Consider the following 16,974-nt stretch of genomic DNA (forward strand, 5'->3'; position numbering starts at 1 on the left):
AGACTAATTTAAAGCAGGACACTGGGACAGCAACATTAAGTGCAATGTCACCCACAAATAAATATAGCATTCTCAAATGTCGGGAGGAACCAATACCAGACATTTTTTTTTAAATTAAATATGAGCCTCTGCTGAAGAGAAGACCGTGAATATTTGTAGACACTGGGTGAACATGTAGATGTCACACTGACAATGATCAGGCGTGACATTTGAACAAAGTCTTTGAGGAAACAGTGCAAGGCATTAAGTTACCCAAAAAAGCCTTAATATTACCAAATAGGCCTAATCCATTTCTGAGTTATGGGTTGGAGGAGGAGACTGTAGTGGTAGTATTGATCAGAATACAGGAACTGACTCTGAACAGGATGCCAGTCTATCTCTGGTCCCATTCAAATTGTCAGAATTTTTTGATGTGGGAGGAAGACTGGATTGCCCACATAGCCAGAGGTAGAGCGTTCAACCTTCACTTAATCAAGTCACTGGATCCAAGAGGTGACAGTACTAACTTTGCACTTCCATGCCATCCATAAAGCAACATTAAACTGCAAAATGAATCCCAACAGGGGGCACATTTAAGGAACGAAAGTGGACATTTAGTCTGCATTCTTGTCACAAACCAATATGAGTTAATACTATATGTTTTTCATTTTATTTTTGTTCTTTTTAGGCAAAAATTAGAAAAAAGCCCAAAACTGAGAAGGACAATGGCTTCAGTACACCGAGTATTCCACATATCACGTATGATCATGTCTTAGATGAGAAGAAATCCGATCACCTCAGCGTCGATGGATATAGCAGCTCAGGAGGTAAAACTCGGGGAAGGCCATATTTGGTGGGATGAGGAAGGAGGACGAGCTACTGCTGGCATCTGTTTTAACAAATAATTTGCATTATGAGATAAAAAAAAATAAACAAGTTATTATTCCCCAAAAATTAATCTGTTGGGGAGATACTGAAAATTGAAGTTAGTACTTTATACAAGAATTAAGGAGACTGCTTTTTTCTTTACAAATACATCAGCAAAAACAGACTGTGTGCATGTGTGCAGCTTGTTATCTTGTGTGCATGCTTCTGATTTCTGTCTCTGCATGTTGAGATGCTTCCATTCCTTATGCTTACGGTTGTGTATGGGTGTGTCATTTCAGTTTGTTCTCCTTATACAGTGTGTTACTGTACAATGAAGAGCGTTTCTTCCTGTGCATGTGTTCTGAAGCATGTTTGTGTTCACATGCTTCAGATTAAAGTTAGATGAGCTTGTGACTGCATGCAAGTGCCATCTATATGTGTGAGTGTCTGCACACAGTGAAATGTATTTGCATATAAGTACACACGTTTATCTGGCTATAGTATGTGTATTGTATGTTTATATATGTTTGTGCCTATACTTCTTTTTACATTTGTATGCAACTTTGTGTATGTTTGTGCAGGTATGCATATTTGTGGGTAGCGTTTGCACTGCACAGTTTTGTTCAAATGTACAAGTCCATGTAAATATGTGGGATTTAAGGATGTTCCAATCAAGTTTTTTAGAGCCTATACAGATCATATGTAACTGAATTGGGTTATTCCAGATTTTTTTTTTTTTAATCCCTTTAAAAAAACTTTTATACACTAAGCTCCTACATAACCAGATGTTTCATTATATACTGCTCAAAAAATTAAAGGAACACTTTTTATTCAGAGTATAGTATAGTATAGTCTCACGGGCATGGAGGAGATTCCAGGAGAAAGGCGGTTACTCTAGGAGAGCTGGACAGGGCCGTAGGTCCTTAACCCATCAGCAGGACCGGTATCTCCTCCTTTGGACAAGGAGGAACAGGATGAGCACCGTCAGAGCCATACAAAATGACCTCCAGCAAGCGGGCCACTGGTGTGAATGTCTCTGACCAAACAATCAGAAACAGACTTCATGAGGTGGCCTGAGGGCCCAACGTCCTCTCCAATTTTTATACAGCTAGATGTCCCTAATTCTTCAAGTTTAAGTATGGATTACCATTTTAATTATGCAGTACTTGTTTCTTACCAAAACGTACAGTATATTGTACTAGCTGTGTTACTCAGCTTCACCTGGGATGCTTTCTAAATCCAGCAGCCATACCACATGCACTTCAGAAGAGGTCATCCGCCAGAAGCTAAACATGTTTGGGCATGGCCAGTACTTAGATGGGAGGCCAACTAGGAAAAGCTTGGATTGCTTCTGAAAGAGGTGTTGGTGAGGCAGCAGGGGGTGTTCACTCTGTGGTCTGAATGTGGATCCCAATTCCCCCTAGTGATGTGGACACTGTGCTGTTAAAATGGTGCTGTCCTTCTGGTGAGACGTAAAACCAAGGCCCTGCCTCTCTGTGGTGATAAAAGATCCCTGGGCATCTTTCATAAACAGCAAGGAGTACCCCAATATCCTGGCTAAATTGCCCTCCATGCCCTTGTCCCTCTGGCCCCCTAATAATCCCATGTCTGTAATTGGCAATCTCTCTCACTCCTTCACCACCTAATATCTCATGTGAGGTGAGCATACTGCCACACATTAGTGGTGGTTGGGGTGACTCCCCACTCACTGATGTGCTTTAAGTAGTGGAAAAAGCACAATACAAATGTAAAGATTATTATTATGATTAAATCAGTCAGCCACAGTTATAGTTCTGTTGATTAATTGGATGACTGCTCTGAATACTTTTTCTGATTATTACTCCAATTTTTGTAATGTAAAGGCTAATATTCCAATATTCTCTCTCTCTGGTTAAGTCTGCCTTGCTACTCCCTACAGGATAGCAGTTTCTGACAAGGTAGCAAATCCTGGAAAGTCTTCAAGACTGGGCACATTTTTTGAGAAAAAAAAAAGATTAATAGGCAAAAGGAACTTCAGTATTAAATATGTGAGACACCATCCTATAGGACACAGTCTCTGAAAAGGATTTCAGGGATTATATTGACAAAACATTCTCATTATCTAATCAAAGTGCTGAAGCAATTGAAAAGGCAAATAAAGTGTTAGGTTATTTTGTAAAAACTGTTGAATGTAAATCAAAGGACATTTTGCTTGGACTGTACAGTTTAATGTATTACCAAGTCCACTACTGGAATATTGTGTACTGCAAAAAAGATATTACTACACTTGAAGCTGTGCAGAGAAGATCAACCAAGTACATTTCAGGACTTTCTATCTTAGGCTCACATCCCAAACACACATTTTTCTAAAATATTAAATAAATGACCTCTAGTGAATGAAATAGAAACCAGTAGTGACCAATGGTGTAAAAAAGTTTCTGCTGTCACATAATTCATAGGTTAGTTATCCAGTTGTATGTACCAAACGTGCTAATCACATTGCATGCTTTTTTTGTTAAAATATTGTTAAATATCATAAACTGTAAAAAAAAATGCTGCCCAGGATTGCCTTTGAACTGTAAACCTCTCTTCACTAATGAATGAGGTAGAGAGATAGGTGTTTTAAACTCAAAGTTCTGTTCGCTGTTCCTATAGGGACCCCACAGGCCATTGCAGATGTTTGCATGAGGTGGCAATTGAATACATAATCCTAAATAAAGTGGCACTGAGTTTATAACAAAAAATGAGTTCTCTAACAACTACCTGGTGTTTCATTCATATCTAGACAACACAAAAGCCACCTTTTGGCCCAAAAGGCCCTATCTGTCTCTTTGTCACTTCACTTCCCTGCCACTTGTGTCCAGGTTGAATTCCCTGCTTGAATCTTCGCATTTTGCCTGGTGTCTGCATTTTTTATGACCTTCTCACCTTGTCTGCCTTCCAGTCTTTGTCCCAGATGATGTTTTTGTATGTTGTTATTTGGATATACAAGAGTTTAAACAATAATGCAGCTCAAACTTTTGACATGAAGAGTACATTTAGTTTTTTTTGTGATGTTCAGGGCAGTTTTTTTACTAACCATTTTTTTTATTTCTAAGTGTGCTGAATAAAACGTTGTGTGTTGCTAGTAGTTTATACTCCACACTATGATTGCTGTAAATTGGTTCAAATCTGTAACTTTCATTTGTTTTTTCTGAGAAAAAGTTTGAAGCAGAGCTCCACTGATTTGCAGCATTCATAATGTTAATTTTGGGGGTGGGGGTGATGTTGTGTAGACTCTAACAGCAGCTCTTACAGTTACTGCCAACCAGGGAAGAGAATCTCCTGCTATTTACAACAAGTCAATAAAGAAAGAAAAAGAATGAAAGATAAAGTAAATATACTGCAAATACTTTTACAGCGGCTATTGAAAAGATAAAATAAACCCCGTCTTTTACTGAAAAATGGTAGTTATACTGATGGAATTCAATTAAATTTATTCTGTGTGCTTTGCAATGTTTTTATTGATGACACACCCAGGGTGCTTGAACAGATATGAAGTGTCCTGGAGGAAATAAATCACTGGTAGTTCCTCGGTCCATTTTAGAACAAGAAAAATCGGACTTTGTAGGAAACCCACCACGCCGGTAAATGTCATATGACACACGCTGTTGTGTAGTACAATCTTATCGTTTTCTGGCATTGTGTCAGATATAGTACTCGTTTTCATTTAATTTTCATGGTCACAATGAACCAAGGTTAATTCTTATCTCTGCATTATCAGGCGCAATGTCGAAATTAACCCAGCATGGCAGACAATTACACAGCAGTCAAATTAACTTACATATCCAGGAATCTGAATGGAAAACCTGTAGGACTGTTAGAAATATAGGCACAGGGAGAAAGTGCAAACTCTACACAAAAGCAGAGAGCATTTTACAGGAGCTGTGCTAACCACTCTGTATCTTAAAAATATGGTGAGCATGGGCACACCAGTTTGTCATAAACATTGGGGTGGGCAAAAAATTGTCGACTCAAATTTAGTCTATTTTAGGGAAATAAAAAATTCAAAATAGGAAGCCTATATTCTAAAATTGTGAAACTGCTGTTTTACATCAAACCCTTCCGACATCTACTTCTAGCCAGTCCAGTCTCCTCTTTCGTGTCCATAAGGTTTCTACATATAGATTTGGCAGTAAAGATTCCACTCAAAACATCTTTGAGTGCTTGCGATCATGACCTGACAAATTCATAGATATTCTGCAGTGTAAGAATATCACTGAATCATTTACAAAACTAAATTGTAGTATCATTTACAAAACTAATTTGAACAACCAAAAATTAAAATTTAGTCACTTGTAACTGCAGTCTGAATGTAGCCTTAATGGCCGAAGCACAGTCATTATGGAGTTTTCATCTCATTTTCACTCACACACATGTTCTCTGACATCATTTTGAGATTAAAGGGGTGTGTGTGTGTGTGTGTGTGTGTGTATGTATATATATATATATATATATATATATATATATATATATATATATATATATATATATATATATATATAAAATAAAATATAAATAAAAGTCAATGTCTGTCTGTTCGCTTTTCACGGGACAACTACTTAATGGATTAAGATTGGGTTTTTTTCTATAATTTGCTTGAACATTCCCGTTGATTTTGCAACCTCTCTCATTGCACTAAGTATCGTAGTTCACTTGTGGTACAGATTTATTTGTGCAAATCACAGAGACACAGTGGACCAAGGGGTTCGGAGCAGGGCCATCCTCACTCACGTACCAGCCTTGGGGTGTACCTTACATCCGCTTTGCTAGCGAACGAGAGAACTATTTAACGGATTTAGTTTGGGCTTTTTTCTAGAATTTGCTTGAGCATTCAGGTTGATATTGCGACTTCTCTCATCATGCTAAGTATCATAGTTCACTTGCAGAAACAATATATTTGTGCTAATCCAAGACAGAGGCTGCTGGATGAGGGAAGGAGCTTTATGTCAGGAGTAGGGTGCTGGGTAGAGCCCTCCTTGCGGTCCTGTTTTACTTCTATTTGAGTGAAGACAAGGGGGATGGCTAGTATATATACATCAGGCCCCAAAAAAAAAATTGCACGCACCAGTGCCTACCTATTACTGTACTACTACTGCCATGCAGTACACTGCAAGCTATGCACATTGGAAGAACTCTCTCTTGTGCAGCATTTTGAAATCACAGGGTCAGTATACCTTCAGTTTTAACAGCGTTTATTAGCTTTTCACTTTTGTTAAAATGAATGTACTATACATTATAATGGCCGATAAATGAATGTGTGGTGTTGAATTGTCACAAAAAAATTATTAAACATGTACAAAACTGTGAAATTGCTTTAATTTCTGGAGTAGGAAGAACAACAGTGACTGATATAATGCGTGATGCCGACAAAATTATAAACATGTCGATTAATGTTAGTATTCTTCTGTATTGTAATTTTCTTTTTAAATTCTGTTACATTATGTTTTGTTGCAGTCAGTTTGTGATACGTTGTGCGGGAGCAGAAGGGGTTGAATGAATGCTGTAAGTGATGGGACTGGATGAGGGTCTTCTGCTCTATAAGGGGAGGACGCGTTTCTTAGGAGATGAGTGACAGGAGAAGTTAGGAAGAAAAGGAAGGTGCGGTGGAAGGATGTTTTGAGTAGGGAATCAGGAGACATAAGCAAGAGTGTTTGTGGTATAGAGAACAACAGAATGTAACTGTTAGAAGATAAATTAACTGGTAGGGAAAGGTTTCTTTTATTGTTTTGGAGGTGTGCTCTGTAACCCAGATAAGATAGGGGAACGTTTGTTATGGAACAAAGACTAAGTAAAAGTAGAAAACTCTAGTACCTCTGAGTTGTATTTGTTTATTAGTCTGGTCATTACAAATTTTATGAATTAATTATTTTGTTAATACTATATTTTGTTAATATATTGTAGGTTTGTTTTGTAAATAAATACGACTATTTGCTAAACTGATCTACTGTATATCATTTTTAAAGTATCTGTTCTGTTATCCATCTTTTCTCTTAATCCGTCATGGCCTCAGTCCTGACCCCTGATGGATAATCGAGAGAGAGAGAGAAATGTTTCTGTAGGTGACTGGACCGTGTAATGGACTGTCTAGTACCCTGTCCTGTGTTGTTTCCTGTTTTGCATCTCCATGCTGCTGGTGTAGGCTTAGGCCTTTCATAACTTTGAAGTTGATTAAGTGAGTTTGAGAATATGCAGTACATACATAGAACATGTACCTAAAGAGAGACACAAACAGATAACTGTATATTACAATTTTATAATGTTAGACTGTAATGTTTAAGACTTTGCATTCTTCCCTCCATTCAAATTCTATCCTGCCTATCCAGTTCAATGTCAAGTGAGTCTTAGCATTGTTGTGAATGCTGAGTTAATTTTCAGTTCTAAACACGAGCCTTGTGTGGCATGGTAAAAACATTTTTAGCCTCATAGTTCTGGGTACTATATGTGTGTAATTTGTATATTCTTCCAGTTTGTTGTTTTAATTGGAAAGTTAAACTGGCACTGTTTGAGTGAGTTTCTGCACATGTATGAGTCTGCCTTGTGATACACTGTCACCATGTCCAGTATGGCTCCCCACCTTTGTGCCCAGTGCTGCTGAGAAAGACACCAGTTCCTTGTGACCATAAACTGCATAAGTGCCTTAGAACATGGATAAGTAGAATTTGAATTTTTTTTCATTCTTATACAAAAATCAGTTCCTAGATAATCGTCAACTGTGACATCCCAGCAATGGGTATGATATAGTTACTGGGTGACTCTAATTTGCCCTTCTATGAATAAATATGAACGAGAGCCCTGTGATGGGCTGGCACCCCAAAAGGGTTTAAGACCAACCTGTTACCCCGTGCTGCTGAGACAGGCTCAGGACCCCCACAACCCTGATGTGAAGAAGTAGCTTAAATATTTGGATAAAGCAGAACAGAGCCACTTTTCCAAATCTCGGCTTTCCCTTCCCTGGTTTCAGTAACTGTACAGGTGCCTGATGTTCTTACCTGTGTGCCATTGTGGCTTCTCTTTCACTGTCTTGTCTGTTTTGCTGGTGATGCAGGCCGTCAGCAGTCCTGGACATCCGTAGCTTCATTTCAGTTCTGCAGCTCGCCCTCTCCAGGTAACCTTCCTGTACTTCACTTTCATTTTAACATCTCTCTGCTAATTGATTATCTTCTGGTGGTGTTCATAACATTTTATTTATTTGACTTACAGGTGTGATTTCAGATTGATTTGTGGCATTAACTGATTTTTCTGTTTGTCATTAATAACCCTAATGTGAGAATCAACTTTTTTTTTTTTTGGTAATATGAAAGAAATTGGAGAAAAAAAAACGTCAATCTAAAAAATATGTACAGTCTCTGAATGTGAGGATATCAAATGTTCAGTGGCCACACTTGACATAATAACCCCAAAAAGTATGCAATGCCCTGCAATCCACCAGTTTAGTCGATGGCAGTACAAGGGTCATTTATGCTATACATGACTTCCATTAACCATTATGAAAGGAAGACAAAAACATTTAAATATAAATGATGACTCTGGAATGCAGGAGCTTCTGCTGGAAAATACAGTGAGTCCCTGTGCCTTTGAAGGACATTTCAGACTATGGAAACAGTCAAGAAGTCAGAGATTTAAACAGTCAAAAAGTCAGGGCAGCAGCCTTAGAAAACAGATTAATTTAATTTGAAATGTTTCTCATTTATAGACCAGGTATCTGCAGGAAGGCAAGTGGAATAGCCACTGAGCCAGTGATAGCAACCCACACTTAGAGGCAGAGCTGTAGCTGTTTTGGGGGCTGCTCAAGTGCACCTCCTAGTGATCAGTGCACCATTACTGCATTGTTAACATTTCTACATGTAAAGGTTGTAATCAAAACAAATTGTGTCAGACATTTTATCAGCTTTAATAAGATTTTGCAACAGACAATATTTAAGATGAATTCAAATTATTATTTTTTGGGAAAATAGAGAAATTACTCTACCATTTCTAAATTTAACTCAATTCCAGTTATATTCTGATTTACCCAATCACATTCTGGTCATGTTCTGATTTAACCAATCACATTCTCATGTCTATAATTAAATTACCTGATTTAAATATGTCTTCAATGTATCTTATTTGAACATTTCTTTTACATTGTACTGTATTTTGGTTTTTATTTTCAGCCTTGTATTATATATTAATAAAAGGGGTAAAAGTCACTCTATCTATCTATCTATCTATCTATCTATCTATCTATCTATCTATCTATCTATCTATCTATCTATCTATCTATCTAATTTGTTTATGTCCCTACCTGAAGATTTTGTCCAAACTGACTGTAAGTGTTCTCAGATGCCCACACAGATAAATGCTTGCAGCACCCAAACAGCCTACAGTACAGTTTCATCCATGTGCATTGTTTGACAATTGCATGCTAGGTAAGTTAATGAATGCACAAATATACCCTTTATAGAATGCCTACAGTAGTGAACTCCATGCCGAGAGCTGTGTGTTTACATCTGTCTTTACATTTAGAGTCTACAGTATACACATAAACAAAACATCTTTACATAGCACCTATACAAGGAGTTTTAAAAGTACAGTGCTGCAGTGCAACTGGAGGTTCATATATTATTTAATTGAGTACATAGCTTTGGCAAAATTGTTCCCATATAGTTATGAAAATCTGTAGAACAGGAATGTTAATAGATAAAAAAAAAACTCTATATGATACCTTTCCACAGTCAGTGTCATACTTAGAAACCTTTCAGCTGCATAGCTATTCTGTTTCTACAGTGCCTATGAAATGCATATAGATAGATAGTGTGGCATAGTGGTTAAGGCTTTGGACTTCAAAACCTAAGGTTGTGGGTTCAAATGTCGCTTATGACACTATTTGACCATGAGCCAGTCACTTCATGTGCCTGTGCTTCATTTTGTAAAACAAAACAAACATAACTAATAGTATTTCAGATGTTGTAAGCCTTCTTGGATAAAGGCATCAGTCAAATAATAAGTCATAATAATTTTTGTTGGCCTATGTATCTGTCTGTCTATTTATCTATACATCTGTCTGGGTTGTCTATGATATAGTACCTTTCTATCTGTCTCTCTGTCCATCATTATTTTAAATAAAGGATATAAAACATAGATGTTAAAAGAAATAGATATGAAAGGTACTATATTAGGAACTATATTACAGACAGAAGAACAGAGATACAGGAAACATTAGAATCTATCTGTCTGTCTTGTATAGTGAGTCTGTCTGTCTATCTATGTATCTCATAGTTCTCTGTAGGTTTATCTAATTATGTAGCTGTCTGTCTTTCTGCCTTTCTATTATTCATTTAGTGAACTTTTTAAAATTTTATATTAGCTGTGTGTCTGTACACCTGTTATAGTGACTTTCACATCTATCTATGTATCTATTTGTCTGCTGTCTATTTATCGAACTTTATATATACCTATCTGTCTTGATGTGTTTGTTTATTTTAAATTTCTTGTTCTTTTCTCCTTGGAATTGTTCCTCCTCCAAGTTAAGAAGAATACCGGATTCCTGGACATTCATCAGAGTGGGGCAATCCACCGAAGTAACAGCTTTGGAGATGACCTGGAGTTGGAGGGTGAAAGCTCCTTGCCGCCCATCATGCACATCTCACAGTAAGATGAGATTTATAATACATGAATGTAATGCCATTTCAGTAAGCTGCTCTGAGAGTCACTTGCCTTCAGTACTCGCCGTGTCGTCCTTTCCAGCATCTTTTTAGTTGTTAATTATAAGCTGGTTGTAATTTGGAGAAAGAATCCCCCCAGTGCCAAAACATCAAAACAGTCAATATATTTGATTTTTTTTCTTTGTTCTTTGAAGTGTTATTTTTGATCAAGGCCATGCACATGAAATGTGGCCCTCTAGAAGCACTTCAAAAACGGAGAGTTTTTTTTTCCTTTTTTTTTATTTAAAGCTTACAACCCTCAGGGTAAAGATGACAAAAAATCTAAATCGGCTACCTTCATACATCTGAGATTAAAAGCAATTATTTTTTAGGGTTTCTATCAAATAAAAACAATGAAAGCCTGCAATTCCTTAATTGACCTCATTTACTTGATAGTAAAATAGCACAAGGTTTTATTTTCTGAAAATTGATTGCAATGAGGAGGGCACTTTACCTTTGCCTGTGTGCGCGCCACTGGTCTTGCTGACCTCGGTCAGAGTGGTCAGTCAGCAAGCTAGCCAGTTTTCCCCATTCTGCTCTTTGCCGCTCTCCAGCTGGTTTAACTCATTAGTGTTCTGTTGTGCATGTGCATTTTACATGGATGCCTCATTTAATTAGAACTGCTTTCTTCGTGTTGTATTCTGATAAGAAAGAGCCCAACAGAAAGCATTTCAGATTTAAAAGAAATTAAGTGAAGGTGAGCCTTGTATGCACATTTTTTAAATTATTTCTCCTTTCTTACGAGTTACATCACTCAAGACTATAAACTGGGTCCCGTGATTCACTGGCACCCTTTGAAGAGCTGTTTGCCACCATTTCAGAGTGGTCAAATTCCACGTTATTATGTTTTACATAACTTACACCAAGAGATTCCTGCTGTTGAAGAGTGGTGATGTGGTGCGTGTTGCTTTAGTATTCAGACAAGAACTTCATTGTACTCTGTAGATTTGAGAATAAAACTGGTTAAATTACATTCAATTTTTATCATAGCAAATCCCTTGATTTCTGAAAGAGACAAATCCATTGTCTGCTTGCTTATTGTTACTTAATTCACAATAACAGTCAGCACTCAGTATTTAAATGCTTTTTTATATGCAAAATAAAAAAAATACAGAGTAAATGAAAAAGCAGATTATGATATAGAATTAATCCACGATAAAATTGAATGAAGCTCTACCAGTTTATGATTTATTTTTATAAGCATATGTTGATTTGCTGTTCTTGAGTTGCTGTTCTTGAAAATATTGTAGAAAGTGTAATACCTTTTGATGGTAAAGGCAGAGAGAATTTTTAAATAGAGATTGAAAGATGAAACTTAAGTCACAAAATGAGGATTGGCCAAAACCATGAATCTTTCTTTCGTTGCAGCCAAATCACTAAACAAAGATGTAGTCAAAATACTGATGCACAGTCTAAAACCAAAACGACTAAACGTAAAGGCTATGTCACACTAGGCCACTTTTCCAGCAATTTTCAGTCGTAACCTTAATTTACATGATTTTAGCAAGTCGGAGACGGGCATCAGTGCACTCCCATAAAGGACCAGTTGTATAATGTAACATACCCAGAGACTCCGTACAACTAGTCTGCAACATCACATTGGCTTGATTTTATGTTTGACCATAGGGGCAGCTTGGTGGGCATGAGAGCTGATGACCAATGAATGGTTATCTGGAAGTACAATGCATAGAATGATGCAATAAGGAACACAGGTGTTTTGAACCTTACAAACAGAAGAGAAGTTATCTGTCGTATGTCTCTTGTTTTCATACCATGATAGGATGGAAAAAAGAAAAAAAAGCTGAAATTGCTCCTGAACTCGTCATACCTGCTGAACCTTCATATAACACCAGCCTTGTCAGGCATCCTTCTATTGGTTTTCACAAAAAGCGGAAAGCATGACTATGCTGAAAAGTTTGTATGCTGTCATTAAATTTGACATGCACTGTGATTTTTAGCCATGTGAATTGACATGGTCTGGCAATGACAGTCAACAAGTCAGACATATCTAATAGCTAAAAGTAATGTAATGTGACATTAGTTTAATACAGACACTTTTAAAGTTATTAGATTTCTATCCAATACTTGGGAGGTGCATCGCTTCTGAGTTTTATAACCTTTATTCTGTGACATCATGGGTTGTGACCTCTGGTTGTTCATTTGGTAGTATGGCTAGCAGCTATACACAAGCAAATTCCAAAATTCCAGCACTTCCAAGAAACAAAATGGCATCAAAATAACACATGAAGTATTTTTAACAATTTTAATGACTGGTTTTAACACAAAATAAAATTAAATATGAATTCTCTGTATTTCATTAATGACTGGTTTTAACACATTATAAACTGAAATATGAATTCTCTGTATTTCAAAATCCCACAAAGCACATGCAATAAATATAAAAAAGATTAAAGAAACAAGCTGAATCTTAACAGAAGGTGAAGGGCTGAGGATGGGGTTTTGAGTGAGTAAAAGTAATTAGTAACTTTTACTGCATCTTATCGATAGAAATTCATTCAAGTCCATAATGTGAGGAGGCAGTTCTGATTTTAGGCTTTGATTCCAATACACACAGTAGTTGTGATTTGTAACAATTTTCAAGTAAATCATTTGTGAATGACTTTTGATCATCATTATAATACTGGCAGATACCACTGCTGATGCTGTGTCTAGTGAAACAGAGCCCTGAGGTGCTTTTTGTATGTCCTCCTCCCCTGTAGAAGGTGCTTTCTGTGGTCTAGGCTTCTGATGTTTTTCTTTACCCTAAGCGATTCGTGTTTAGAAAGAGACACATTCTGTGCAGCATTTCAACTATGAATTAGTTTACCTTGAGAGTGGTTACTTCAGGTTGTGTATTTTGTGTGATTTTCAGTTTTACTATGCTAGCAGCTGCTTGAACCACCAGTACAACTTAATCAAAACTCCCTGGGGGACACGCACAAAAGGCACTTGTAGAGAAACACACACACACACACACACACAAAAAGACTCTTATTTGGAAATGAATGGAAGAGGAAAGAGATTCCGTAAGCATTGCTCAGTAAGCCTAGACTGAACTAACATACCCTCATTATTTACATTACAGCATAAACTCCTGTACCTCTCAGCTGCATTATCTGCACATTTTTATTGTAAAAAGCAACACCATCAAGCTTCAGCTAAAAGGTGTTCGAACTGATTACTCACACGTGGAGTTGCATGTCCCCTAAGTGATATAAAGCAAGGAGTTAGAAAAGGAACTGCAGTTTATATATGGGCAGGAGATCAGAGCTATCGGGTATATAACAAGGACCACACTGTAGTCTTCAAATACAAAAGATGGAGCAGCATCCTAGCTTGTGCCATACCTAGCACGTTTCCTTGCCCTAATTACATATGACAAAGAATAGGGGTTACAGTCTGAAAAGCTGCTTTACCTTCAGTGTATTTTAAGACTGATATGTAAATCTTTTAACATAAGAGTTACCTTTGGTAAGTCTGTTAAACTGTACAATAAATTAGCTAATTTCCAAGTCATTACTGTGTTTGGACTTGTACTAATATCTAGATGGAATACAGTATTCCTTTCAAATAATTTTATTCTTTCATAAAAGAATATTGATCATGATTTTATTTTTCATTTTCTTTTTATAGTTATAGTTTTTTTTGGTAATTTTACTTAATTATCCGCACAGTATGACTTGCCCATCAATTTGTTTAACTGGGTGATGTGGTGTTAATACTAAGGCTGAAAAAAGGGGATTAGATTTACTGCACTAAATACCTGTTGGGTAGTTATTAGGGTTTTTAATCATTTTGCAATCACATTTGTTATAAAAAAAAAAAATCACTGCAATTTTTTTCAGACATTGTACTGTACAACTTTTCACAGCACATCACTCTATACCATTTTCACATCACTTGAATTATAATGTTATGTTTATGAAAAAAACCACAACAGTATTTTACCTTTGATTTTTAACTACAGCATTATAAAATAATTCTGAAAAGCATAGTGGATAGTCAACTAGTACATGTAATTACATTCTATTACTACTGTCATTTTTAAATATAACTCATTGTTATCACATTTTTGTTTACTAAATATTTCCATAACTGACTGTTGGATGAAGCAACCAAAACATGTGAAAGTTTGCCTGAATGTTTCCTGTATTGTATTTTTAAGGCTGCATTCAGTATATGAAATATACCATTTTGATACATGTATTATTATTGATGCTCACTTAACTTGCTACATTTATTGTTGGACCAATTTCTAAGATGGATTTTTTTAGGCCTGGCCAAGAAATGAACTAAAAGTTACTTTCTAGTAATATCCACAGTGTACATCCATCTAACCATAAACCCAGCATCAGAGAAAGACAAGAAAGGTATCTTGGCTTTGGGCATAAGGCAGGATCCAGTCTTGAACAAGGTGCCAGTCCACAGGGCATAATCACACATGCACGTTTTTTCACACCAGACCAGTTTATAGTCACCCAATAACCTACTATACAGACATGTCTGTATGTACAGAAACAGACAAGCCCTGCACTGTTACTGGAGGCAGTGTGGAAATGAATATTCATTACAGGAAGCAGTGATTTAACACTTTTTGCAGAACCCAAGGCCTGCTTCACCAGAACCAATGTTTCAGATGCTGTACAAAAATAGTACAGTTTCTGAAGAAGACATTGGTAGGGGCATGCAAGGCAGCTTAATGAACTGTAATTGAAGTGGCAACATGATGGGTTATGATCAGTAATATCTCTTGTGGGTGGGCCCACAATTTCAGACAGTTAGATTTGATGTCATATGATGAAGGAAATGGATTGGTTAAGCATTGTGTCCTAGTGGCTAAGAAGTAGGACTGAAAATCATGTGGTTGCTAACTAAATCAGTCAATCAGTCATGATTAGTCATGACATAGGAGATTTTCTCTGATGTAGTAAACTGTAAATAATAGTAATAGTAGTGATGGTATCCTATGTAGCAGCAATATTATTGTGGCTGTGTAGTTAGACAGATAAATGGGAAATTCGGTATACTTTTGATAGAATTATGGGTTCTGTGTCTGTCCCCTGGGATAGCAGGTTTGGTTAAAAGACAGAGGCAACTGAAAAAGTGCCATGTTTTTATTGTGGAGGGTCAGAATATTTTAAATTCACTTGCTGTTCAATCTAGAAGGTCCATCTAGAGAACACAAGACCTCGGTCTGAGAATAGTTAGTGCCGCCAATTCAGATAAGCATATTGTAATGGTCTTTGGTGTTTTTATTGACTTTGGAAACCATGAACAATTTGATTGGCACATCAGTGGTGAAGAATTGGGGAATAGAAATTGTTGATCTTGCTGATAAAATTCATTACTATGTGGGGCATATTGTTATAGGTCCAATAAATAAAATTTACAAAACTGTTAACAGAGTTATATAGTCTGTCTGTCTGCTTATCGTGTGCTCATTTCCAATTCCTCCTACAAGCTAATTAAAAGGGCATGCTCAGTTATGAGATGTGCTCTGGAGCCCCTGGATTTAGTAGTGAAGGAGAGAATGAAAACGCAACTGAGTGCCTTTATGATCAATGCTGCACATCACTCTGGCACACTGAGGACTTTCAGCCAATGAATCATTCAACAGCACTGTATCAAGAAACACTATGGGGTCTGCTTTATACCAGTAGCAATTACTATGCACTGAGACTGTCAAGTCAGAAGTTTTCTTTCTTTTTTAGTAATTCTGGTGCAAGTTTGCACCATATTGTGTGTGTGCGTGTTTTATATATTTATTAATCAATTTATGTATTTATTTAAAAAAAAAAAAAACTATTTAAAAAGCCAGATTCCCCATTAGATGACAAATAAAGTCCTGTTCTGTCCAGTCCCAAAACATTGTAGCTAAAAATCATCTGTTACTTTTTTTTCACTTTTAATAGAACATTCTCTTAACTGCTTAATCCAGTTCAGGGTCATGAGGGGCTGGAGGCTCCTGAACAGGGTGGCAGTTTATTGAAGGGCCCACTCACTCTCTCTCTCTCTCTCTCTCTCTCTCTCTCGCATTCTCCTTTGAATTTTTAACACAGGTGTCATTTCTGTATGCAAACTGGTGATGTTTACTTTAATGGTCTTTTTTAGTGCTTTTCTAATATTAAATTGTACCCGAGGTTGCGATGTAAAGGCCTCCCTGCTCTTTAAAAATACTTGGTCCAGTAGCTGGCATCTGACCCAGTGATGATTCTTTGCATGCTTCATTTTTTTTCCAAGTCTTTTTGAATGATGTTAGACATTTGCAAGTTTTAATTAACATTCCTTCAGTCCTCCTCTATGCCCGCGTGTCACCATTCAGCTCCAGCTGTGGCTGCCCTTTGTTTTCGGTGCTCCTCTACTTGTACCCCCCACCTGATAAAGCTGAACTTTGCCTTCCTCCGGCTCCTTACTCTTCTTGCCT

The 16,974-nt window shown here is 36.9% G+C and overlaps 1 protein-coding gene across 3 annotated transcripts in view; it reads left to right on the forward strand.

The window, feature by feature from the left end:
• LOC120523421 (potassium voltage-gated channel subfamily KQT member 1-like) overlaps positions 1-16,974 on the forward strand; it is a 754,760-nt gene that overhangs the window by 269,674 nt on the left and 468,112 nt on the right. For 2 of the 3 annotated variants that reach the window (XM_039744719.1, XM_039744736.1), the window contains 3 exons: positions 668-806; positions 7,913-7,972; positions 10,374-10,497. In XM_039744719.1, the coding sequence (XP_039600653.1) occupies positions 668-806; positions 7,913-7,972; positions 10,374-10,497 (323 nt within the window). The remainder of the gene's footprint in view (positions 1-667; positions 807-7,912; positions 7,973-10,373; positions 10,498-16,974) is intronic. The other variant, XM_039744727.1, reaches the window with a different exon arrangement.

This window comes from Polypterus senegalus, chromosome 1, assembly GCF_016835505.1.
Source record: "Polypterus senegalus isolate Bchr_013 chromosome 1, ASM1683550v1, whole genome shotgun sequence".
Taxonomy (NCBI): domain Eukaryota; kingdom Metazoa; phylum Chordata; class Cladistia; order Polypteriformes; family Polypteridae; genus Polypterus; species Polypterus senegalus.